Genomic DNA, 24,700 nt, shown 5'->3' on the forward strand with positions numbered 1-24,700 from the left:
TTGGGGATGTTGAGTTATATCAGCTCTTTATATATATATTTTGGATACTAACTCTTTATCAGATATGTTATTTGCAAATATCTTCTCTCATTTAGTAGATTACCTTTCAGTTTTGTTGATTGTTTCCTTTGCTATGCAATAGCTTTTTATTTTGATGTAGTACCAGTAGTTTATTTTTGCTTTTATTTTTCTTATCTCAGGAGACATGTCTAGAAAAATGTTGCTGTGGTCAATGTCAAATTAATTCCATGTGCTCTCTTCCAGGATTTTTATGATTTCAGGTCTCCCATTTAGGTCTTTAATCCATTTTTAATTTATTTTTGTGTATGGTGTAAGAAAGTAGTCTGGTTTCATTCTTTTGCATGTAGGTGTCCGGTTTTCCCAACACCATTTGTTGAAGAGACTGTCTTTTTCCCATTCTTCGTCCTTTGCCAAAGACTGACCATGTAATTGTAGGTGTATTTCTTTCTTTTTTAAAAAATATTTAATTTATTTATTTATTAATGAGAGACACAGAGAGAGAGAGAGAGAGAGAGAGAGAGGCAGAGACACAGGCAGAGGGAGAAGCAGGTTCCATGTAGGGAGCCCGACGTGGGACTTGATCCTGGGTCTCCAGGATCTGGCCCTGGGTTGAAGGCAGCGCTAAACCACTGAGCCACCTGGGCTGCCCCTGTGGGTGTATTTCTGAGTTTTCTATTCTGTTCTCTTGATCTGTGTGTTTATACTTGTGCCAGTACCATACTGTTTTCAGTTCTACAGCTTTGTAATATAACCTGAAGTCTGGAATTGTGATATCTCCAGTTTTGTTTTGTTTTGTTTTGTTTTTTTCAAGATTGCTTTGGCTATTCGAGGTCTTTTGTGGTTCCATATAAATTTTAGGAGTATTTGTTCTAGCTCTGTGAAAAATGCTGGGTAGGGATTGCATTAAATGTGTGAATTACTTTGGGTAGTGTAGACATTTTAACAGTATTTGTTATAATTTGTTATTTAACAATATTTGCTCTTCCAATCCATGAGCATGTTATGTCTTTCCATTTTTTAGTGTCATCTTCAATTTCTTTCATCAGTGTTTTATAATTTTCCGAGTACAGGTCTTTCACTTCTTTGGTTAATGATTCCCAGGTGTATTTTATTATTTTTGGTGCAATTGTACCAAATGGGACTGTTTTCTTTTTTTTTTTTTTAATTTTTTATTTATTTATGATAGTCACACAGAGAGAGAGAGAGAGGCAGAGACACAGGCAGAGGGAGAAGCAGGCTCCATGCACCGGGAGCCCGACGTGGGATTCAATCCCGGGTCTCCAGGATCGCGCCCTGGGCCAAAGGCAGGCGCCAAACTGCTGCGCCACCCAGGGATCCCTGGGACTGTTTTCTTAATTTCTTTTTCCACTGCCTCATTATTAGTGTATAGAGTGAAACAGATTTCTGTACATTGATTTTATATCCTGAGACTTGACTGAATTCGTTTATCAGTTCTGGTAGTTTTTTGGTGATTTCTTAAGGCTTTTCTGTATATATTGTGTTGTGTCATCTGCAAATAGTGGAAGTGTTACTTCTTCCTTAGCAATTTAGATGCCTTATATTTCTTTTTGTTGACCATTTGCTGTGGTTAGGACTTCCAGTACTATGTTAAATAACAGTTGTGTTGTGAGAGTGGACTTCCTTGTCTTGTTCCTGACTTTAGGAAAAAGCTCTCAGTTTTTCTCCGTTGAGTCTGATGATTGCTGTGGGTTTTTCATACAGGCCTTTATTATGTTGAAGTATGTTGCCTCTAAATCTACTTTGTTGAGGATTTTTATCATGAATAGATATTGTACTTTGTCAGATGCTTTTTCTGCACCTATTGAAGTGACAATGTGGTTTTTATCTTTTTTTTATTGATTTGCAGATATTGGATCACCTTTGCCTCCAGGAAATAAATCTCACTTGATTGGATGAATGATTTTTTGGATTCGGTTTGTTAGAATTTTGTTGAGGATTTTTTGCATCTGTGTTCATCAGAGATATTGGCTTGTAGTTCTGTTTTTTTGTTTGTTTGTTTTTGTGTGTGTATGTGTGTTTTTTTACCTTGTTTGGTATCAAGGTTATGCTAGCCCCATAGAATGAATTTAGAAGCTTTCCTTCCCCTTCCTTTTTTTGGGGAATAGTTTGAGAAGAATAGGGTTTTGTTTTATTTTTTCCATGGTGGGGAGGGGCAGAGGGAGAGAGAGAATCGTAGGCAGGCTCCCGCCCAGCATGGAGCTTGATGTGGGGCTTGATCTCAGAACCTCATGACCTCAGAAATCATGACCTCAGCTGAAATCAAGAGTTGGACGCTTAACTGACTGAGCCACCCAGGTGCCCCAAGAAGAATAAGTATTAACTCTTCTATAAATGTTTGGTAGAATTAGCCTGTGAAGCTCTCTGGTGCTGGACTTTTGTTTATATGGAGATTTTTTATTACTATTTCAATTTTATTGCTGGTAATCAGTCTGTTCAAATTTTCTGTTTTTTTCCTGCTTCAGTTTTAGTAGTTTATATGTTTCTTGGAATTTATCCATTTCTTTTAGGTTGTCCAATTTGTTGGCATATAATTTTTCATAATACTTTCTTATGTATTTGTATTTTTGTGCATGTTGATATTTCTCCTTTCATTTGTGAATTTGTTTATTTGAGCTTTTCTTTTTATGATTCTGGCTAAAGGTTAATCAGTTTTGTTGATGTTTTCAAAGAACCAGCACCTGGTTTCATTGATCTATTCTATTGTTTTTTTAGTTTCTGTATCACTTATTTCTGCTCTGATCTTTTTTGTTTTCTTCCTTCTGCTGGTTTTGGTTTGGCTTGTTCTTTTTTCTAGCTTTTTTTTTTTGGTGTAAGGTTAGAGTGTTTGAGACTTTTCATTCTTCTTGAGGTAGGCTTGTATTGCTGTAAACTTCCTTTTGGAACTGCTTTTGCTGCATCCCACAGATTTTTGACCATTGTGTTTTCACTTTCATTTGTTTCCATATAATTTTCAATTTCTTGATTGACCCATTCATTGTTTAGTCACATGTATTTTATGTTTGTTTGTTTAAGTAAGCCCTATACCCAGTGTGAGCCTTGAACTAATGACCCTGAGATCAAGAGTTGTATGCTCTTGATTGAGCTAGCCAGGCATCCCAGCAGCATGCTATTTAACTTCTATGTATTTGTGCTTTTCCCAGATTTTTTATTGAGGTTGATTTATAGTTTCAAAGCATTGAGGTCAGAAAAAATGCATGAATTATTTCAGTCTTTCTGAATTTGTTGAGACTTGTTGTATGATCTAATATGTGATCTGTTCTGGAAAATGCTCCAGGTGCACTTGAAAAGCATGTGTATTCTGTATTAGGATGGAATGTTCTGAATATATCTGTTAAATCCATCCATTAGTGTGTCATTCAAAGCCACTGTTTCCTTGTTGATTTTCTGTTTGGATGATGATCTAATTGATGTAAGTGGAATATTTAAGTCCCTTCTATTATTGAATTATTATTGATTAGTTCTGTTATGTTTGTTGTTAACTGTTTTATATATTTTGGTACTCTCATTTTGGGTGCATAAATATTTACAGTTGTTATATCTTTTTGTTGGGTTGTCCCCTTTGTTATTATATTGTGTCCTCCTTTGCCCCTTGTTATAGACTTTGTTTTAAAGTCCATTTTATCCAATATAAATATTGCTATCCTGGCTTTGTTTTGATATCCATTTGCATAATGTTTCTACATCTTCTTACTTTCTATCTGCAGGTGTCTCTAGGTCTGAAATGAATCTCTTGTAGGCAGCGCTAAGTGGGTCTTGTTTTTTAATCCACTCTGTCACTCTGTCTTTTGATTGGAATATTTAGTCTACTTACATTTTAAAGTATTTATTGATATATATTTATTGCCGTTTTGATACTTGGTTTGTGGTGTTTCTGTAGTTTTTCTTTGATCTTTTCTTGCTCTCTTTCATGGTTTGGTGAATTTCTTTAGTGATATACTCAGATTCCTTTGTCTTTATTCCTTGCATATCTATTACTAGTTTTTGATTTATGGTTACCATTAGATTTATATATAATGTATTCTGCATATAGCAGTCTGGATTAAGTTGATGGTCATATAAGTTTGAACTCATTCTTTATTCCTGTCTCCTTCATGTTTTAAGTATATGGTGTCATATTTTACTTTTTTTTTTGTGAATCTCTTGATTGATTTTTATAGGTATACTTATTTTTACTGCTTTTGTGATTCCTACTTTTCATACTCTCACTTATGGTATTTTCCTTTCCATTCATAGAGTTCCCTTTAATATTTCTTGTAGGGCTGGTTTAGTGGTCATAAATTCTTTTAGTTTTTGTTTGTCTGGGAAACTCTATTTTTCATTCTATTCTGAATGATAGCCTTGCTGGGACAGAGTATTTTTGGCTGCACATTTTTCCTTTTCATCGCCTTGAATATATCATGCCATTTTCTTAGGGCCTGCAAAGTTTCTGCTGAAAAATCTGATAGCCTTATGGTGTTTCCGTTGTATATAACTGTTCTTTTTCTTGTTGCTTTTATTATTTCATCTTTATCATTACTTTTTGCATTTTAATAACTGTATGTCTTGGTGTGGACCTCCTAGGGTTGATTTTGTTGGGGAATCTCTGTGCCTTCTGGATCTAGATATGTTTCCTTTCCCATATTAGGGACATTTTCAGCTACTATTTCTTCAAATAAATATTCTGCCCCTTTTTCTCTCTCTTATCCTGGGATCCCTATAATGTGAATGTTATTGCATTTGATGGAGTCATTGAGTTCCCTGAGACTATTCTCAATTTGCATATTTTTTCCCTTCTCACTTGATCAGCTTGATTGCTTTCCATTACTTGGTGTTCTAGGTTGTTAATTCATTCCCCTGCTTCCTCTAGCCTAGCATTTATTCTATCTAATATTTTAAATTTCATTTATTGTGTTCTTCATCTCTTATTGATTCTTTTTTTATCTCTTTGTTAGGGATCTCATTGCTATCTTCCCACTCTTTTTTTAAGTCCATGAGTATCTTTATAATCATTACATTCAATTCTGTATCAGGCATATTACCTATATCTGTTTTTCTTAGATCTTTTGCTATGGTTTTTGTCAGTTCTTACATTTGGGACATATTCCTCTGTTTCCTCATTTTGTCTAACTCTTTGTGTCTGTTTCTGTGTGTTACGAAAGTGAGCTACATCCTGCTCTTGAAGGTAATGTCCGTATGAAGAAGACATCCTGTAATGCCCTGTTGTGTAGTGTCCTCTGTTCCCCAGGACCTGGTGTTTTAGGAAATGTCTCCTATGTGACCTGTGTTGTGTCTTGGCTACTTTTTTACTTCAGTCCAGTCATCTACAGAGGCTCTCCTTTTGCATGTTGTGGGCAGTGTTTGGTCCTGGCCAGGGTAGGGTATGTTTTAATTTTTTTTAAATTTTTATTTATTTATGATAGTCACACAGAGAGAGAGAGAGGCAGAGACACAGGCAGAGGGAGAAGCAGGCTCCATGCACTGGGAGCCCGACGTGGGATTCGATCCCGGGTCTCCAGGATCGGTAGGGTATGTTTTAACACGGTGTACTCTCATTGCAAAATGAGACCTACTGCTGCTGCCACCAATACTGAGGCCCTGTAAAATGCTCTGGTTGGAAACATGGTATTGGCAGGGTTTGCATTGGTCTTCTGGGTGAGGGGACCCATGGTGCCAGTACTATGGCAAGTGTGACGGGGAAGGCCAAATCACCCAAGCATGGGGAGCCTTGGTGTAAGCAAATTAGGTAGTGAGTGTTGGCACTGAACTGGTTCTTACAGATGGCTGTGTGTTTATACTGGGAGATAGAGGAGGAAAATGGTGCCTGCCAGCTCCTTTGTTCCTATAGAGGCCTTCCTGCATCCCTACCTCTCCCTGACCTACTCTGAGATGAGTAAATAACTCCCTCCTGTCTGCCTTGGGTGTTTTTCAAACTGTTGCTTCTATGCTGTATCTATGCAGGGTGTTTGTCACTGTCTCTTTTAGCATGGGGACTTAACTTCCATAGCTCTCAGGGTTCTCTTAGAGCAGAGCCCGCTGATTTTTCAAATTCCAGACTTGAAGTCCTGCTGGTTTCATAAAATTCGGCCCCTCTCACTTTCAAAGCCAGTTGTTATAGAGGATCATCTTCTTTGTACAGACTCCCTGTTGTGATAGTGTTTTTCACCCTTCTTTGTATTACCAGCTCTCTCTCTACTACAGACAGCCATGGTCTATTTTCCAAAATTGAGTCTCCATCCTTCCTACCTTCTCAAATGTGGCCTCTATTTTTGTTCTACCAGTCTTCGGGTTATTTTCTGGGATATTTATGTTGATGTGAGCATTATCTAGTTATATCTGTGGGACTAGGCAGGTTTTGGGTCCTCCTACTCCACTACCTTCCCAGCTTCCAGTAGTAGTCTTTTTTTCGACTGGCTTATTTTGCTTAGCCTAATATCTTCAAGATTCATCCATGTTGTAGCACATGTCAGAATTTCCTACCTTTTAAAGGTTGAGTACTATTCCATTTTTTGGAATTTTCCTTATTCATTCGTCCGTAGATGGACACAGATTGCTTCCACGTTTTAGCTGTTGTGGATAATGCTGCTGTGAACATGGGTGTACAAATATCTGTTCAAAACCTGCTTTTAGTTCTTCTGGATGTATGTCCAGAAGTGGAATTGCTGGATCATATGGCAATTCTACTTTTAATTGTTAACTATTTGAGGAGCAACGATACTGTTTTTTAGAGTGAGTGCACCATTTTATATTCCTACCAGTAGTGCACAGGGTTATACTTTCTCCATGTCCTTGTCAATACTTATTTTCTGTTTTCATGATAGTAGCTGTACGAATGTGTATGAGGTGGAATCTCATTGTAGTTTTGCTTTACATTTCTCTAATGGTTAATGATCTTTAACATATATCACTTGCTTATTTGCCATATGTATATCTTCTAGGAGAAATGTCCATTCAAGTCCTCTGCCCATTTTTTATTCAAGTTGCTTATTTTTTGTTAAGTTTTAGGAGTTGTCTGTTTTTGGATATTGATTCCCTGTCAGAATATGACTTTCAAATATTTTCTCCCAACCTATGAGTTGCCTTTTTACTGTGTGGATAGTGTCTTTTGATGCACAATTTTGAAAAAATATTTTTTTAATTTAATTTAATTTATTTATTTATTTATTATTTTTTAAAATTTTTATTTATTTATGATAGTCACACACAGAGAGAGAGAGAGGCAGAGACATAGGCAGAGGGAGAAGCAGGCTCCATGCACTGGGAGCCCGACGTGGGATTCAATCCCCGGTCTCCAGGATCGCGCCCTGGGCCAAAGACAGGCGCCAAAGTGCTGCGCCACCCAGGGATCCCAATTTTGAAAATTTATATATGGATCCTGTTTGTTTCTTTTTTCTCTTTTTGCCTATACTTTTGGTGTTATATCCAAAAAATCAATGCCAAATCCAATTCTATGCATCTTTTATCCTATATTTTCTTCTGAGTTTTATAGTTTTAAGTCTTATATTTCATATTAACTGTTGAATCAATTGATCTAATTAAAAAGAAAAATATGAATTTTATTGTTATTCATTGTATTTGTCAGTTTGGGGGCAATTGATATTGGGTATGATTGCATTTTGTTGTTGAAGAACTTGGCATTTTTTTCATTTTTAAAAAAAATCTGTATATTTCTTGCTGAGTTTCTTCCTTTTTTGTCATTGCTACTGCAAATGGGTAATTTTTTCCATTATTCCTTCTAAATAGTTGTTATCAGAAGACATAGTTTTATGTATAAGAAAACTGCTGATTTCTGAGTATGAATTTTGTAATCAGCCACATCAGTAAGTACCTTTCTTGTTTGAAAGAGCTTTCTAGTTGATTTTCTTGGGGCTTCTCTGTAAACAGTCAATCATCTGACTCAGTGGTAGTCCTCTTGGAAAGTTTTTCCAGACATGTTTTGGTTAGATGAAGTTTATCCTATAATAGATTGCTCAGAAAGGACACACATCCATAATATTCCCTGGGTTCTACCATATTCAAACTGTTCTTTTCCCAGAGTTATTAATATAATTGACAGGCAACATTGTATGAGTTTAAGGTGTACAACATAATAATTTGATACATGTATATATTGCAAAATAATGACCACAATAAGTTAACATTTATCACCTCGTGTAGTTAATAGAAATTTTTCTACCATTAGAACTTTAAAGATTGACTTTCTTTGCAATTTTCAAATATACGATACTGTGTTGTTGACTATAGTTACCATGCTGTAAGTTACATCCCCACAATTTATAACTGGAAGTTTGTACCTTTTTACCACCTTCATCTGGTTCACCCCCCACTCCCACCTCCTGCCTCTGGCAACCACCAATCTTTTCTGTCTCTATGAATTCAGGTTTTTTAGATTCCACATAGAAGTGAGATTATACAGTGTTTGTTTTCTCTCTGATTTATTTCTCATAGTGTAATGCCCTCAAGGTCATCCACGTTGTTACAAATGACAGGATTTCCTTCATTTATAAGGCTGAATAATATTCTACTCTATCATCTCATTTTCTTTATCCATTCATCTATTGATGAACACTTAGATTGTTTCTATGTCTTGGTTATTGTGAATAATGCTGTAATGAACATGGGGGTGCAGATACCTTTTTGAGATAATGATTTTAGTGATTTCATTTCCTTTGGATGTATACCCAGAAGTGTGATTGCTAGATCACAGGGTAGTTCTAATTTTAATTTTTTGAGGCACCCCCATAACATTTTCCTTAGTGGCTATACCAATTTACAATTCCACCAACAGTGCACAAGGGTTCCTTTTTTCCACATCCATGCCAACACTTATCTCTTGTCTTTTTGATGACAGTCATGCTGACAGTTGTGAGGTGATATCTCATTGTGGTTTTGATTTGCATTTCCCTGATGATTAGTGTTGTTGAACATCTTTTCATGTGTCTGTTGGCCATCTGTATGTCTTCTTTGAAAAAAATGTTTCTTTAGTTTTTCTGCCCATTTTAAAATCAGACTTTTGCTTTTGAGCTGTATGATTCTTAAGTATATTTTGGCTATTAACCCTTTATCACAGGTATAATTTTCAAATATTATCTTCTATTTAGTAGGTTGGCTTTTCATTTTGTTGATGATTTCCTTTGCTGTTCAGAGCTTTTTGGTTTGATGTTGTCCCAGTTGTTGATGTTTGCTTTTGTTCCTTTTGCCTTTGGTGTCAAATCCAAAACAAAACAAAACAAACAAACAAAAAACATTGCCAAGACCGGTATCAAGAAGCATACCCCTAAAACTGTTTTTGCTTCTTGTTTTTTGATGTCCAGAAACTTGAAGTACACAGCTTAGCAGGATATAATATCCTTGGTTTACATTTTCTTTCCTTAAATTTCTTGAAAATACTGCTCTACTATTGTCTTGTTCTATATGTTATTTTTGAGAAATCTGATTCTAGTCTAATTCCCTAGTCTTTACCTTTGTAAATTGTTTTATCACTTTGCCTGGAAGCCCTGAAGTTTTGTTTTGTTTTTTTCTTTAGACAGTTTTACAAGGATATGTGTCACAGGTGCTCATTCTGGGTCAGTTTTCTTAAATATCTGGTAGGCCTTTTCAACATGTAGATTCAGGCCTTTTATTTCTGGAAAGTTTTCTTGTGTTACAATTTTGATATTAGTGCTGTTACATTTTTTTTTTTATTAGAGACACCAATAATACTGATGCTCCTTTCCTATTACCTATTTCAGTCATTTTCTCTCTGACCCTTTGCCTCTTTATGTCATTTCATTCTCTTTTTATCATTCTCCTCCTTTTCTTCAACATCCTTTACTGTGTTTTCATTTAATTCTCTCTCATAAGCCTTATCACTTACTTTTTCATTTCTTATATGATTAGGACTTTTCTTCTATTTCTTTTTCTTATCTTTTTTCAAAGATTTAATTTATTTTAGAGAGAGAGAGAGAGAAAGAGAGCTCACAAGCAGGGGGGAGGACACAGAAGAAGGAGAGGATCTCAGGCAAACTCCTGGCTGAGCTTGGAGCCTACCTCTGGGCTTGATTTCATGACCTCAAAATCATGACCTGAGCCAAAATCAAGAGTCAGACGTTTAACCAACCAACTAAGCTATCCAGATGCCCCATTTCTTCTTTTCTTTATGGAGTTCAATCAACTCTATTTTTTTTTTTTTGTACATTTTGATTCTTTATTTTTGTGTTTGTGACTCAAGATTTTTTCATATCTGCAAATTCTTGTTTGAGGATATTTAATTCACTGTGAAGTGAATATTAGTTTTCCCCAACTCTATGACTCATTTCGGGAGAGAAAACTATCAACAGGAAACCTTTCATTTGTATTTTTCTGATTTTCGCAGTACTTTTGTATGCATATAGTTTACTTTTGTTGTTGTTGTGTTTCTTCATTCTGTGGACAAAGCTTCTAGTTTTAGAGTTTTTCTATCACTCTTCCCTCTTCTGTTCAGTTCCTTATTTGAATTTGTGGTTTTGGTGGTGAGAGAAAGGGGTAGAGGAAGGGTTGGTATGTCTTATTTCTATTTTGTTTCTGTAGGATGTATAATTTCTCCCTCTTGCTGCCTTTTTTTCCGTTAACTGCCTTGTCTGCATCTCTTCTATCTGTACACCTGATTTGCCACCCGAAGCACTGTTTCTCAGAGGCCACCACTGGTAGTTCAGCAGTTTCTAGATACTTTCACATCACTAGGGCTGTGAACTATTAAGTTTTAACCTGGTGTTCAGCAGTTTTACATTTACGGTTTTGCTCTTTCTCTGGGGGTGATTCAAATTTTTTTTTTTAATTTTTATTTATTTATGATAGTCACACAGAGAGAGAGAGAGGCAGAGATACAGGCAGAGGGAGAAGCAGGCTCCATGCACCAGGAGCTTGACGTGGGATTCGATCCTGGGTCTCCAGGATCGCGCCCTGGGCCAAAGGCAGGCGCCAAACCGCTGCGCCACCCAGGGATCCCTCTGGGGGTGATTCTATCTATGCTTTCTCTGAGTTCCTTGTACCCCTGTGGTTTTTTTCATGAAATTTTTTTAGCCTCCCTCCTTTCACTCTGCATCCACAGGCATGCAGAAGATAGGCAGTGGGATTTCTTAGGGAATTTGTTTTCCTTGACTTATAGGTGATTGGAAGGTTGCTGCAATGTCTGTCTCCTAGTAATGATAACATTGAAGGCATGGGTCCTGTGTGGTTTTATTTATTCTCCTTGTTTATTTTATATCTTTTGCAGAAACTAAGAGGGAAATTTGTAATCGGACTATCCATTGTTGTATGAACTTGAAAGATCCAAAAATACCTACTTTTATATCATTTTATACCTGAAAAGTACAAGAGTCAACTGAAAAACTACTACAAATAGTAAAAAATTCAGTTCTGTAGTGAGGTATAAAATTACCAAATAGAAATCTGTAACTTTTTACATACAAACAGCTTGGAAGCTATGAGAATTTCACGCATAACAGGAAAACAATCAGCTAAAACAGCAACAAAACCTGGGAATAGCTATAACAAGAATGCATAAAACCTAGCGTATTAGTTTCCTTGGGCTGCCATAACAAAGTACTACACGCTAGGTGGCTTAAAACAACAGAAATTTATTTTCTTACTGTTCTAAGCTAGAAGTACAAAATCAAAGTGTAGGCAGGACCACACTTTCTGTGAAGCCTTTAAGAGAGGATCTTTTGTCACCTCTTTCAGCTTTTGGTAGCTCCTTGTGTTTCTTGATTTGTGGCATAATAACTCCAATCTCTGCCTCCATCTCTACATAGCTAACTTCTCTGTGTCTTCTCCTGTTCTGAACAACATGAGTCATATTGGATTAGGGCTTATCCTAATACCAGTATGACCTCATCCTAACTTGATTCCATCAGCAAAGATCCTATTTCCAAATGAGGTCACAGTCCTAGGTACCAGGGGTTAGGGCTTGAACATATCTTTTTGGAGGACACAGTTCAACCCATTAACCCCTATATAAGAAAAAAAAATTAAATCTCTGAAGGGCATAAAGGAGATTTGAATAAATGGAAATATATACTATAGTCTTAGGTAAGAAAACTCAACATTTTAAAGATGTGAAACTTATAAATTAAATTAATTTAGGGAGGATTGACATGATCCAATAAAAACACAGTAGGTCTTTTTTCTTGGAATTAGACATGCATATTGTAAAGATCAAATCAAGAAGTAGACAAGTAATGATAGTGAAATAAACTAAAAAAGAACAAAGTAAAATTGCAGGTAAGTGCCATTTAAAAGATGTATGTGTGTGTTTTAAGATTTTATTTATTTATTTGAGAGAGAGAGAAAGCACAAGAGAGAGAGCAGAGGGAGAGGGAGAAGCAGGCTCCCCACTGAGCAGGTAGCCCAACATGGAGCTCAATCCCAGGACCCCAGGATCTTGATCTAAGCTGAAGGCAGATGCTTAACAACTGAGCCACCTAGGTTCCTCTAAAAAATGCTTTAATAAACATACTAATAAATATTTTGTACTGGTGAGGCTATGGAGAAACAAGTACTTTTATATACTGACAGTTGGAATGCAAATTTTCACACCTATGGAGGATAGTTTAGCAACATTTCTATACATGTATATATCATTAGATCAAAGAATTCCATATGCAAAACTGTGTATATATAAGGCTAGTCCTTGAATTGTTGTTAATAACAGAAATGATCAGATACCCAAATTCCCACAGGAAGGAACTGGTTGAGTGTTACAAGCAGTTGTAAAAGGGAATGAGGATATTTTCTTTGTACTGATTTGGCAAGATCTCATTCAATGCTATATTGTTAAGTCTAAAAAAGTAAGATAACTAAATATTCAGCTTTTTTAAAAAAAGGGATTACTAGACTGGTTTCAAATTGCCTATATATGCTTAAAGAAGCCTGGAGCAGAAACATACGAAACTTTATTGTGACTTGTCCATGCAGAGGTATAAACGGAATAGGTGGAAAATAGATGGAAGAACAACATTGGGAGGATGACCTTTTAATGTGCACCTTTTTGTACTTTCTGGCTGTCCTTTTCCTTTTTAAACCATTGTTAATATTGGTTTATTAAATATTTAGTAAATACCAAATAAATCAAATTAGAAATAAAAATTAAGCAATAATTATCTTTAAGTGGGGGCTCATGAAAGTCAGATAAATGTTCTTACACCCTGCCATTCTTCCAGAGGTTGCTTTTAGATCATTTTAAACTGTATGATAATTTTTATTCTTCAACATTTATAAATAACACGGACTTTCTTTAATCTTTTAAAAATCTTAAATTTAATTGGGGCTCACTTAGTTAAGCGTCTGCCTTCAGCTCTGGTCATGATCCCAGGGTCCTGTCTGTCAGCTCCCTGCTCAGTAGGAAGTCTGCTCCTCCTTCTCCCTCTGCCTGCTGCTTCCCTTGCTTGTGCTCACTCTTCTCTGTGCCAAAGGAATAAATAAAAATCTTTAAAATGAAAAATAAAATGAAATCTTAAATTTAAGATGAAGACTGCTTGGTACTCATCTTGTGATATCAGAAAACATGTATATTAACATCTCATTTATGTAAACTTTATTGTAAATTTTGGTTCCCTGTGACCTTGGGCAAGTTACTTAAGCTTTCTGACTCACTTTTCCCTCCTGTAAAATGGAGATAATAACTATTCTGTAGGATTATTTTGAGGAGTTACATAACAAATAGCTCTTAAAATGATGCTGATTATAAAATTATTTCATTTTCATTTGAATATAGATTAGGTGCTTATAGAAGTACAGTGATATTCTAAATGAGAATTAGAAATTGTGCTGTTTTCTTCCCAGATCACTCCTTTTTGATTGCTTCCAATTTTGTCTTCTTGGGGTCTTGGGTAAATTGGACATTTGATGCTTGCATAGTTCTTTATACAGTACTTTGTCTAAATTTATATTACTACCCAAATGATATTTTAAAAACTCATCTTGCCTGTTATGATGGGTCAAGTTGGGATAAGATTTAACATTTGTGTTACTAATGTAAAGCTGCATTGATCTGGAAGTGCAATTTTGCTGAAGAGCATATGTGCAACAAGTGATTTAATCCATGTGAATTAATGGCTTAAAATTTGGCTTGTGCTGCTTGGTAAAAGAACCTTTCTGTTAGGTCTTGGCAGGATTTGAAATGTGATTTTGTTTTATATTTGGGTGATATCTTCTAATATTATTTCTTTGCTCAGGGCAGAAATAAGTTTTTTTGTAGATTTTTGTTTCCAACGAGTATAGTAATAAATGCTATGACCTGTGAAATGTTTGAAACAGAAATATTACTTAGATTTTATTATGGAAGCATATGTAAGGAACATACCATAAACCCAATTTTGTCACAATAGGGGAGGTATTCTACTTCAGTGAATTTACTTCATAAAATGTAATTATATGTCTAATCTTCCTTTAGTATTAGCTGTCAGTTGTGAATTGCCTTGCTAATGTACTCATCTATAACGCTGCCTAACCCATTTGTTCCTTATTACCACATCTTTCTACTCCATATAATTAGCTTGAAGCCTGAAATTCAGGATAAGCAAATTTACTAAGAATTTGATGTTAATTAAAATTGATAACATGAGAGAAGTCCAGAAAACTTGAGTTACTGACTAGTGCATAGTTTTTGTGAGAGCTAATTCGAGAGCTGGGGCCACCTTTTTTCTTTTCTTTTTTCTCATTTCTGGGCTTTGACTTTGTTTCAGTGGGTTAAGGTTGTTTGTTAGAGGGCAGCCCCGGTGGCACAGCGGTTTAGCGCCGTCTGCAGCCCGGGGTGTGATCCTGGAGACTCGGGATCGAGTCCCGCGTCGGGCTCCCTGCATGGAGCCTGCTGCTCCCTCTGCCTGTGTCTCTGCCTCTCTCTCTCTCTGTGTCTCTGTGAATAAATAAATTAAAAAAATATTTTTAAAAAAGGTTGTTTGGGGATCCCTGGGTGGTGCAGCGGTTTGGCGCCTGCCTTTGGCCCAGGGTGCGATCCTGGACACCCGGGATCGAATCCCACATCGGGCTCCCGGTGCATGGAGCCTGCTTCTCCCTCTGCCTATGTCTCTGCCTCTCTCTCTCTCTCTCTGTGACTATCATAAATAAATAAAAAATAAAAAAAAATAAAAAAATAAAAATAAAAAAGGTTGTTTGTTAGATAAATGGATTGTGGATGATGAATATAAACTTACCTGATGTATCCAAGAAATGAGTGAGCATTTCAGTTACTAAGAACTCTAGAATATAGCTGATATTGCTGTTTTTAAATAACTAGGTTGCAAATAATTTTTACTGAATCCAAAGTGAAGATAATTTAGTATTTCTGTAGGTCAGATGTTTGGCTCCCTATTTAAAATCTTTGAGGCTTCCCACTAATCTGATTTTTTAAAAAATCCGATGATGTGACATTTCACTGTGCACTTCTGGTCTCTCTGGTTTTCAACTCATCTCCTAGCAGCCCTCCCTTTTGCCCTATGTTTTCAGGTCTCTAGATATTCTTTCAGTTTCTGGAACTTCCCATCCACTCTTCCTATATACATTCCCCTGCTGGTTGCTCCTTCTCGCTATGATGTACCCTCTCTCTTTGCCAGTGGTTTACGAAGTTTGTCTGTTGAGCTTGGTTCAAACTTCACTTCATGAAAGAAATCTTCTCTAAAACTATTGGAGTCCCGGTCCTTTATTTTGCTTGTTTTCTTTGCATCATTTTTGTCTACTGTAGTAGCAGTAATTGTCATGAAGTAGTTAATTAGGAAATTCATGTTTATTTATTATTTTTTTTACCTGTTTCTCTGCCTCTCTGTCTCTCTCTGTGTCTCATAATAAATAAATAAAATCTTTAAAAACAAAAGACAAATACCACTTGAATTCCAACCATGTGCCAGACACTGAGTATTTAATAGTAAACAGAGTCACTGCCCTCTTTAGTTGGCAGAGACCACATTCTGACAGTCACACAAATAATGACAACCTGGTGTGAAAGTAGGAGAGCATAAGTAGAGAGAGATCCCTGATTTAGTCTGGGTAGGAAGGGAGGGACGGTTTTCCCTGAGGAAGTGACATTGAGATCTGCAGGAAGAGGAATTAACCTTTGGTGAATATTCCAGGCTGAGGGAACAGCATGTGCAGAGGCCCTAAGGCCAGAGGAGCATGTTTTTGAGGAACTGACGGTAGACCAGGGTAACTAGATTAGAGAAGGATATGGGGAACTGATTCAACACAGAGATGGAGAGGTAGTTGGAGACTAAATTAGACATTAAGAGTTGAGTCATTAGAATGTAGTTACTCTTACTAGTTTGGAAACTTAGGAGATCAAAATATCCATCTCAGGGGACTAGTAAAGTAAATTATACTATGATGTAAAGGAATACTATGTAATTGTAAAATAAAGAAAAGGGACACCTGGGTGGCTCAGTGGTTAAGCGTCTGACTTGGGCTCAAGTCATGATCCCAGGGTCCTGGGATCCAGTCCTGCATTGGGCTCCCCACAGGGAGCCTGTTTCTCCCTCTGCCTATATCTCTGCCTCTCTCCCTGTCTCTCATGAATAAATAAATAAAATCTTTTTTAAAAAGTGAAGTTTATTGTGTTCTCAAAAATAAAGAAATTTCTATTTAATATTATACTTTAAAAAAGAAAGAACTAAAAAGGGTTAAAATCTATGTATGTGACATGTGCCATATGAAAATTTTAAGGATTTTTTTTGGTATAGTAAATTATCCTCTTCTATCGATTTATTATAACAGTAATTACATATTTTTTATATTTTGAGAATCTGTTGTATCTCAAGTCAGATATTTTATGTAAATAGGCATAGTGATTAAGAACATGTCTGCTGGTCTAAGATCCCTGGTTGATACTCTGGCATTGCCATTTACACAGTTGGTTAACCAGGCAAATTACTTCAACTTTTTATTTTTTTATTTTTTATTTTATTTTATTTTTTTTAATTTTTTTTTATTTATTTATGATAGTCATACAGAGAGAGAGAGAGAGAGAGAGAGAGAGAGAGGCAGAGACACAGGCAGAGGGAGAAGCAGGCTCCATGCACCGGGAGCCGACGTGGGATTCGATCCCGGGTCTCCAGGATCGCGCCCTGGGCCAAAGGCAGGCGCCAAACCGCTGCGCCACCCAGGGATCCCTACTTCAACTTTTTAAAGCTCAGTTTTGTCAACTGTAAAATGTGGCCAGTAATAATATTTACCTGATAGAGTTGTGGTGTCAATGATAGGAGATCATACGCGTGAAGCACTTAGGAGAGTGCCTAGGTCTGCTCATCACCTAAGAAAGAGTTACTATCACTTTCTATGAAAAATGTCTTCTCCCTAATACCACTTATCTGAAATTAGAGTGCAGAAAGAGAACACTGAAGGAAGTTATGCCAAAAACTTAACTGTAGTTGCCCTTGAGGGGCGGGACTGTGGCTGATATTTTTTCTTATTTTATTGTTTTGTATATTTTCCAGACATTGAAACATAGGTGTGTTTTTAAAATTAGTAATGTCTTCATTTAAATATGCGGCCTTTGCTGAAATGTAATTTTTCATAGCCTCTTTTTCAGCAGTGTTAGAAAGTCTATATACCCTGACTCAGGTGATGTTAATTCTACAGACTTATCCATAATTATTTCTTCTCTGTATTTTGATTATCGTATCATTTGTATCATTTTATTTTTTTTTCATTTGTATCATTTTAAAAGGCTTTGTGCCTAGAGCTGCTAAATTGTGATTGCAAAGGAAAAGGGCTTACATTTTGAGACCATCTGTGGGAGTTGCATTGTCTGAAACTGACAAGAGATCATGGCAGATGGTGAGGTCACAATGATTGACTTTTTGAGCTTGACATAATGTGTTCATGAAGCTGGAAGAAAAAAATCTGACTTAGTTTTTAACCAACTGAAGAGCTTGGTGACAGGAAAAAGTACGATTGTTGAGCCTGGATAAAACCTAATGCATCAGTGCACATGACTGGTTTGAGAATCACCAGTGCCACCAAAAATGGCAGTTTTTTGAGACATTCAGTGCCATGTTTATTTACTTTCTAGATACTTGGTTTTATGTCATATGTTGCAAATAATTTTTAGGTTAAAAACAATGTTAAGAAAAAGCAAAAGTCTAGAAGTACTTAGAGATGTGTGTTTTTAAAGGAAAGGTTATAAACTCTCACTCAAACCATACTTCATTTTTAATTGATTGAGACGATCTGTCATAGTCCCATATCTTTTCTTTTTTTTAAGATTTTATTCATTTATTCATGAGATACACAGGGAGAGAGAGAGAGAGAGAGAGAGAGAGAGGCAGAGACACAGGCAGAGGGAGAAGCAGGCTTCATGCAGGGAGCCCGATGTGGGCCTCGATCTCAGGTCTCCAGGATCATGCCCTGGGCGGAAGGCGGCGCTAAACTGCTGAGGCACCTGGGCTGCCCTCCCATTTCTTTTAATGTAACTTTACATAATTTAAATTACCTTTGAAGGTTTATGCTTGCTGTTTCTCTCATCTACTAAGATGTCTTCAGTGCCCAGATTAGTGCCTTGCACATAGTGAGTGTTCAGTGCTTACTGGATGAATAAATTAAAGAATAAAGTTATAGCCTACTTTCTTAATTTTACAAAAGTTTTTTCCTAACCATAATTAGACACTTTATTTCCTTTTATTTATTTATTTATTATTATTTTTTTTAATTTTATTTATTTATGATAGTCACAGAGAGAGAGAGAGGCAGAGACACAGGCAGAGGGAGAAGCAGGCTCCATGCACCGGGAGCCCAATGTGGGATTCGATCCTGGGTCTCCAGGATCGTGCCCTAGGCCAAAGGCAGGCGCCAAACCGCTGCGCCACCCAGGGATCCCTTTATTTCCTTTTAAAACTAGATTTGTGATCTGGTATTTTTTACTTCAACTACATATGAGTGAGTTATGTGTTATTTTAGAAAAAGAAACCTTAATTTGTCATAAAAAAAAAAAAAACCAGCAAATTGCTTTTTTCCCTAACATTGAGGGCTTACACTGTGCTAGGTAGTGTCCTAATAAATTTTTATGTCGTGACTCATTTAATTAATTAGATGTACTATTTGTTACTGTTTTGTAGATTAAGAAATTGAGGCATAAAGATGTTAAAGTAAATTTACTCAAGAAATCCATGCACTTTGGCTCTGTTTCAAACATTTATCATTTAGGTAACATTTAGAGGTTCTCATTTGTACTTGGCTCTGGTGAGAGGATACAAAGGGAGTGCTGAACAAAATTAAGTTTTGTTTTGTCAGACTCATTAATGTGGCTAAGCAGTATTTTATTGGTTACCACTTGCTATTGTGTGCTGAAATAGTTAACACTGTTAATTTTTTTTTTTAATTTGGGTAACTATCACAGTGTCACTCAATAGCCCAGCCATTAAGAAATAGAATACCATATTGAATACTGAATACTGTAATGAAGCAGATGTATGGAGACAAGCAACTTTAACAATGACTTTGAAAAAAAAAAAAAAAAAAAAAAACAATGACTTTGGAATGAAGAGGGGAAAAAGGACATTTACAAGCTGAATTTGGTAGCCCAGCCCAATGATATCTGCTTTTATTTCATTAACCAGAATTATATCAATGGTCAGCACATCTGAAAGGAGACTGAGAATGTAGTACTTTTTCTTAGTGGGCACATTGCCGCCTTCCACTTCTTCTGAGAAGAGGAAAAGATACTAGGTAGGCAACAGTTATCTGCCTTAAATAGATACAGCAGGTTTCTAAAATATAACAGAGACTTTGATGGAAAACACTTTTGTTTTTTATTGTTATAACTCCATCTCAGTAGGTCAGAAGGTAACCTTAGAAATATTTAAAATTGAAGTTTTTGTGGTTAGGAGTGTTCAGTGTTTATGTGTAAACTGTAGGACATTTGACACATTGACTTGGAAGAGCTGATGATTTTCATTAAGAGAGATTGTATCTAATTTATTGCTAACATCACCTTGAAAGACTCACTATACCTTTATTTCAGATGAGGACCCTGAAGCTCAAAGCGGTTGGTTAAGTCAGTTGCTCAAGGTTATACAGCTAATAAATGTCAGAGCTGAGATAGAGCCTAAATGTAAAAATCCATGTCCTTTTCAACTCTGCTAACACTGTTGCTTTATTTATTAGATGCCTGCTTCAAGCAGGACACTTAGAACCAATGGTTATTTTAATTGTTTCTATTTAAATAATTAATTCTTGCTCCTTGCTTGTATCTTCGATTTCTCACTGATCTAATCTTTTAAGTTGATTGCTTAATCAACTTTAATCTTTTAAGTTGATTGTTTCATGAATGAAGAGAAATATAAATTTACTTCTAAGTACTACTTCAGCTGCACTTTGCAAGTTTTATTATTTTCTTCCTTATTTTTATAAGTTTATTTGTTTATTCATTTTTGAGTAATCTCTACACCGAATGTTGGGCTCAAAATCACAAGCCTGAGATCAAGCATTGCATTGTCTTCCAGCTAAGCCAGCCAGTTTTAATATTTTCACTGTCATTCAGTTATAAATATTTTACATTTATCTCTTTAATTCATGGATTGTTTAATAATATAGTTTTATTTTTAAATATATGATTTTTAACTGATTATTTAAAATGGTTGATCCCTAATTTGTGTTGTGGTCAGAGACCGTAATCTGTATAATATTGCCTCTTTGAAATTTGTTACTACTTTGTTGGTGATTATGTGTGGATAAATTTTGTAAATATGTGCTTAAAGAGCTGTTTTCTACCTATTAGGTAAGAGTTCTGTGCTTAGATCAAGCTTGGCTAAAATATTAATCTTCAAAAGGAGATACTCATATCTTGAATTATTAGTTTTAAAATGTTAGGTATTAGTGAATCGGATGTCAGGAACTTGCGCTTTCTTATTTATCTGATATTTTTAATACTGAAGAGAATAACAAATAGTTGATGAATGCAAAACAGTTCTAGCAAAGGAACTTGATTTTCATATTAGATCATTTTAGACATTGTGAACAAATCTACAGTTACCATGAGACAGTGAAAATCATAGTGGTAGTCCAGGTCTTATTTGTTTTTTTTTAATTTGTGTTTTCTTTATCATTGAAATATTGCAAAATCAGGGGATCCCTGGGTGGCTCAGCGGTTTAGCGCCTGCCTTTGGCCCTGGAGTCCCGGGATCGAGTCCCACGTCGGGCTCCCTGCATGGAGCCTGCTTCTCCCTCTGCCTGTGTCTCTGCCTCTCTCTCTCTCTCTCTCTCCCTATGTCTATCATAAATAAATAAATCTAAAAAAAAAAAAATTTAAAAAATAAAAAAAAGAAATATTGTAAATTCAGGTGTTTTTTTTTTTAAGATTTTATTTATTTTTGAGAGAGTGTGCACGCACCCACAGGAATAAAGGGAGGGGCAGGGGGAGAGGGACAAACAGACTCCCTGCTGAGGGGGGCACCCAACTCAGAGCTCTATTGCAGGACCCTGGGATCATGACCTGAGCCAAAGTCAGATGCTTAACTAACTGAGCCACCCAGGCACCTGAAAAATTAGAAGTTCAGTGTTTTATTGAAAAGTAAAGATATATATTTTTCAACCACAAAGTTTTACTTGCAGAATCAGATTGTAGTATATGAGGCAAACGGTGCCTCCACTTCTTCAAGCCCTATTGTTTATGATCTTTTCAAAATTAAGTTTTATTTTTTCCCTCCCTTTGAAAGTCTTATTAAAGTTTTAATTTTGAAATAATTGTGAGATAAAATTTGCAAAAATAGGGCAAAGAACTCCTGAATACACTTTACCCAGATTATCCAGTTGCCAGCATTTTGCCACACTTGCATCATCACTCCTATTCTCTCTCTGTATACAGATTATATATATATTTTCATCGTTTGAAAGTAACTTGCTGCTATCATATCTCTGTACTTCTAATATTTTGGTGTATTTTTTCTAAATACAAGAACATTCACTTAAAAACCCCCACAGCCTTCTGATCAAAGCAGGAAATGGACACTAAAGCAATACTCTTAACCAGTGTGTGGAATGTATTTCAGTTTTTCCAGTTGCCAGAGTAATGGTCTTCACAGCAATTATTTTTTTCTGGTCCAGAGTCTAGTCAAGGGTCATGTGTTGAATATAATTTTTATGTGACTTTCGTCTTTTTAAATCTGGAATGTTTGTCAGGTTCCTTTTTTCTTTCATGACACAAAAATGTTTTAAAAGTTCAGTCCATTATTTTATACAGTGCCCCTCAATTCAAATTTCTCTGATATTTTCTCATGATTAGATTTACATTATGCTTTGGGCAGAAATATCTCAGAAGTGGTGTTGTATCCATCTCAGTGCATTTGTAGAGATGCATGATACTGGTTTGTGTCATTGCTGGTGGTCATTTGGTAGCCTTGATCACTTTGGCTAAGTGTTGTGTGCCAGGTTTCTTCACTGTAAAATTTGAATTAATAGGTATTTTGTGGGATGATATTTCAAGACTATGTAAATATCCTTTTTCTTACCACTTTCACCCACTAAAGCTTTACTATCTCTTGATAATCCTTGTCTATCAGTTACTACTGTGATGTTTATAAATTGGTAGCTTTCTAATTGCATTATTTGTTTATATTTACTATTTGGTATCATATTGCAAAGAAGAGCTTTCCCTTCTTCCTCATTATTTGCTTCTATCAGTATGAAGTCCTGGATTGTTCTTTTATTCAAAGAGTTTGTATCAGTGTGTATCAGTGATACACTGAACAGTGTATCAGTGTGCTCAGTTTTTCCCAATTGTCCAGTTGTTGGCCCTTTCAGCGGACTCCTGTATACTTTTGTTATGTCTCCATCATTTTTTGAGCTCTTCCTTACTGTAGGTACAATAAAATGTTCTAGTCTTATCTTGAACCTCTCTTGCCTCAACCCTGGTACTGGCTATTTCTTTCAGTGTGTTATCTAAAGCAACATAGTATGATATTTCAGAGCCTGAGTTTTATCACTTGTTAGCTCAGTTGATTTGGTCAAATTATTTAATCTCTGTAAGCCCCAGTTTTTATTTAGAAAATTCAGATTAAAATGGTACATATCTGATAGTGTTGTTGTGAGGATTAATTTAAATAATCCACTTGAACAATGCATATCACAGGGTAAATATGACATAAACATTGCCTATTATTGTTATTACATTACTATTCCCTCTTTTTTCCCCCCTTTAACAGGATGTTCTTTTAAAGAATTGTTGAAGACAAAGTTTTTTTTATTTTTGTTTTTTTGTTTGTTTTTTAATGGCTTTACAGAATTTTAAATTGAATACAATTTGACATGACGGCAAAAAATGTAAGTATTTGTAAATTTTTAAATGTAAGTATTTTTAAAGTGAGTTGTACTTTTTCCTATGCATATTTTCTTCACTATTCTAATTAATCAAGTTCAATGTACTGGCATTAATTTATGATTGTTTTTGTTTATACAAAGAATGAGATACTAAACTTAAATGGTATTGAACATAGCCCTCGAATGGACACTGTAGCAGTCTTGTAAATTGCTGCCAACTTGCACCTTCTCAATAGCTACAAAATTACTATCTCTAGAAAGTTTCCCACCCCTCTCCTTTTTGGTACTGTAATAAATTTGTTTTGGTATTGCTGGAGATTTACTAGCCTTATTGAGAAAATCACTGTTTTCTTTGGCCCAGTTTTTTTCTTGTGGATTTACTCAAGGAAATATGTGTACTGAGATATTGTTCCAAAGAAGCTTGCTGTCTTCCATGAGATGGTTCCTGAGGAGACATTAGATTTTCAGTGTTTTGGAGAAGTTACTCAGTTTGTTTCCTCTGTTTCAGGCTGTTATTTCTGACTCTGCTTCCTTTCAAATTACATTCTTATTGTCAGACTGTAGCAGTAGATTTGTTTCCAGTTATGTGAAGGATTATGCCAGTAAATAAATACTAAAACATATAGGGAAATGTCTTATCATGGCTTTACTGTTCCCAGATTATGCTGTTGGAGTCTTTGGTTACATGTAACAGAAATCAGCTTAGGCTCCCTTAAAAAGGGAATTTATTATAAAGATCCAGGAATGTTTCATAGAGTTTAAGAGTAGGAATTTAGTGGGCCCTCAGAAAGATCTGGGTGCAAGAACTTGAAATGTACCAGGAATTGAAGCAGTATTTATATCCTGTTTATTATCTCTGCTTATCTGTGTGCAGCTGCTTAATATTCTGTCTCTCTCTGTAAATCATGCTCCTTAGATTTCCAGGCAGCATCTCAATGTATGTGTTACAGAACCAGCCTGTTCAGAGAAAGAGAGGTGCAAAGAAAAGGAGGAAGGCAGCTTGACAGATCCATGTCAGCTCCAATTTCAGACTTCTTGGGTCGACCTCTGGCACTGTTTAAGTGTAGTATCTACTAGTGGTTTATTTAATTGTGACTGGGAGAAGCAAGCATTATATTGTGTGAAAAGTCTCCTTATCGGCCAGACATAGTTCCAAATACTGTCCATTATGCATCTAAAGAATAGCATAAAAAAAACCCTTCTTGATTTATCTATTTTTCTATTATTAACCTTGCTTATGACATGCTATAAGCAGATACAGATTTTGCTTCATTATCATTAACTATTTTTGTTAGAATAAATTATCAGGAATACTCTGCTTTAATTTACAGCTGTTATATATATTTGTTAAAGCGCTATTTGGGGAAAAGAAGAAGTAGAGTTTTAGTCTGTGTATTGGGAATTTTCTTGCAGGATATTATCTTTT

General features: G+C 35.8%; 1 protein-coding gene across 7 annotated transcripts in view; it reads left to right on the top strand.

Annotated features, from left to right (window-relative positions):
- The window catches only part of TFDP2 (transcription factor Dp-2), a 162,333-nt gene that overhangs the window by 24,655 nt on the left and 112,978 nt on the right, over positions 1 to 24,700 (top strand). For 5 of the 7 annotated variants that reach the window (XM_072792432.1, XM_072792429.1, XM_072792430.1 and 2 more), the window contains exon 2: positions 23,160 to 23,277. The exons of 1 other annotated variant lie outside the window; for it this stretch is intronic. In XM_072792432.1, the coding sequence (XP_072648533.1) occupies positions 23,263 to 23,277 (15 nt within the window). In that variant the 5' untranslated portion in view covers positions 23,160 to 23,262. Of the gene's footprint in view, positions 1 to 23,159; positions 23,278 to 24,700 lie in introns of those variants that run through there. One more of the 7 variants, XM_072792438.1, reaches the window with a different exon arrangement.

This window comes from Canis lupus, chromosome 22, assembly GCF_048164855.1.
Source record: "Canis lupus baileyi chromosome 22, mCanLup2.hap1, whole genome shotgun sequence".
Classification (NCBI taxonomy): domain Eukaryota; kingdom Metazoa; phylum Chordata; class Mammalia; order Carnivora; family Canidae; genus Canis; species Canis lupus.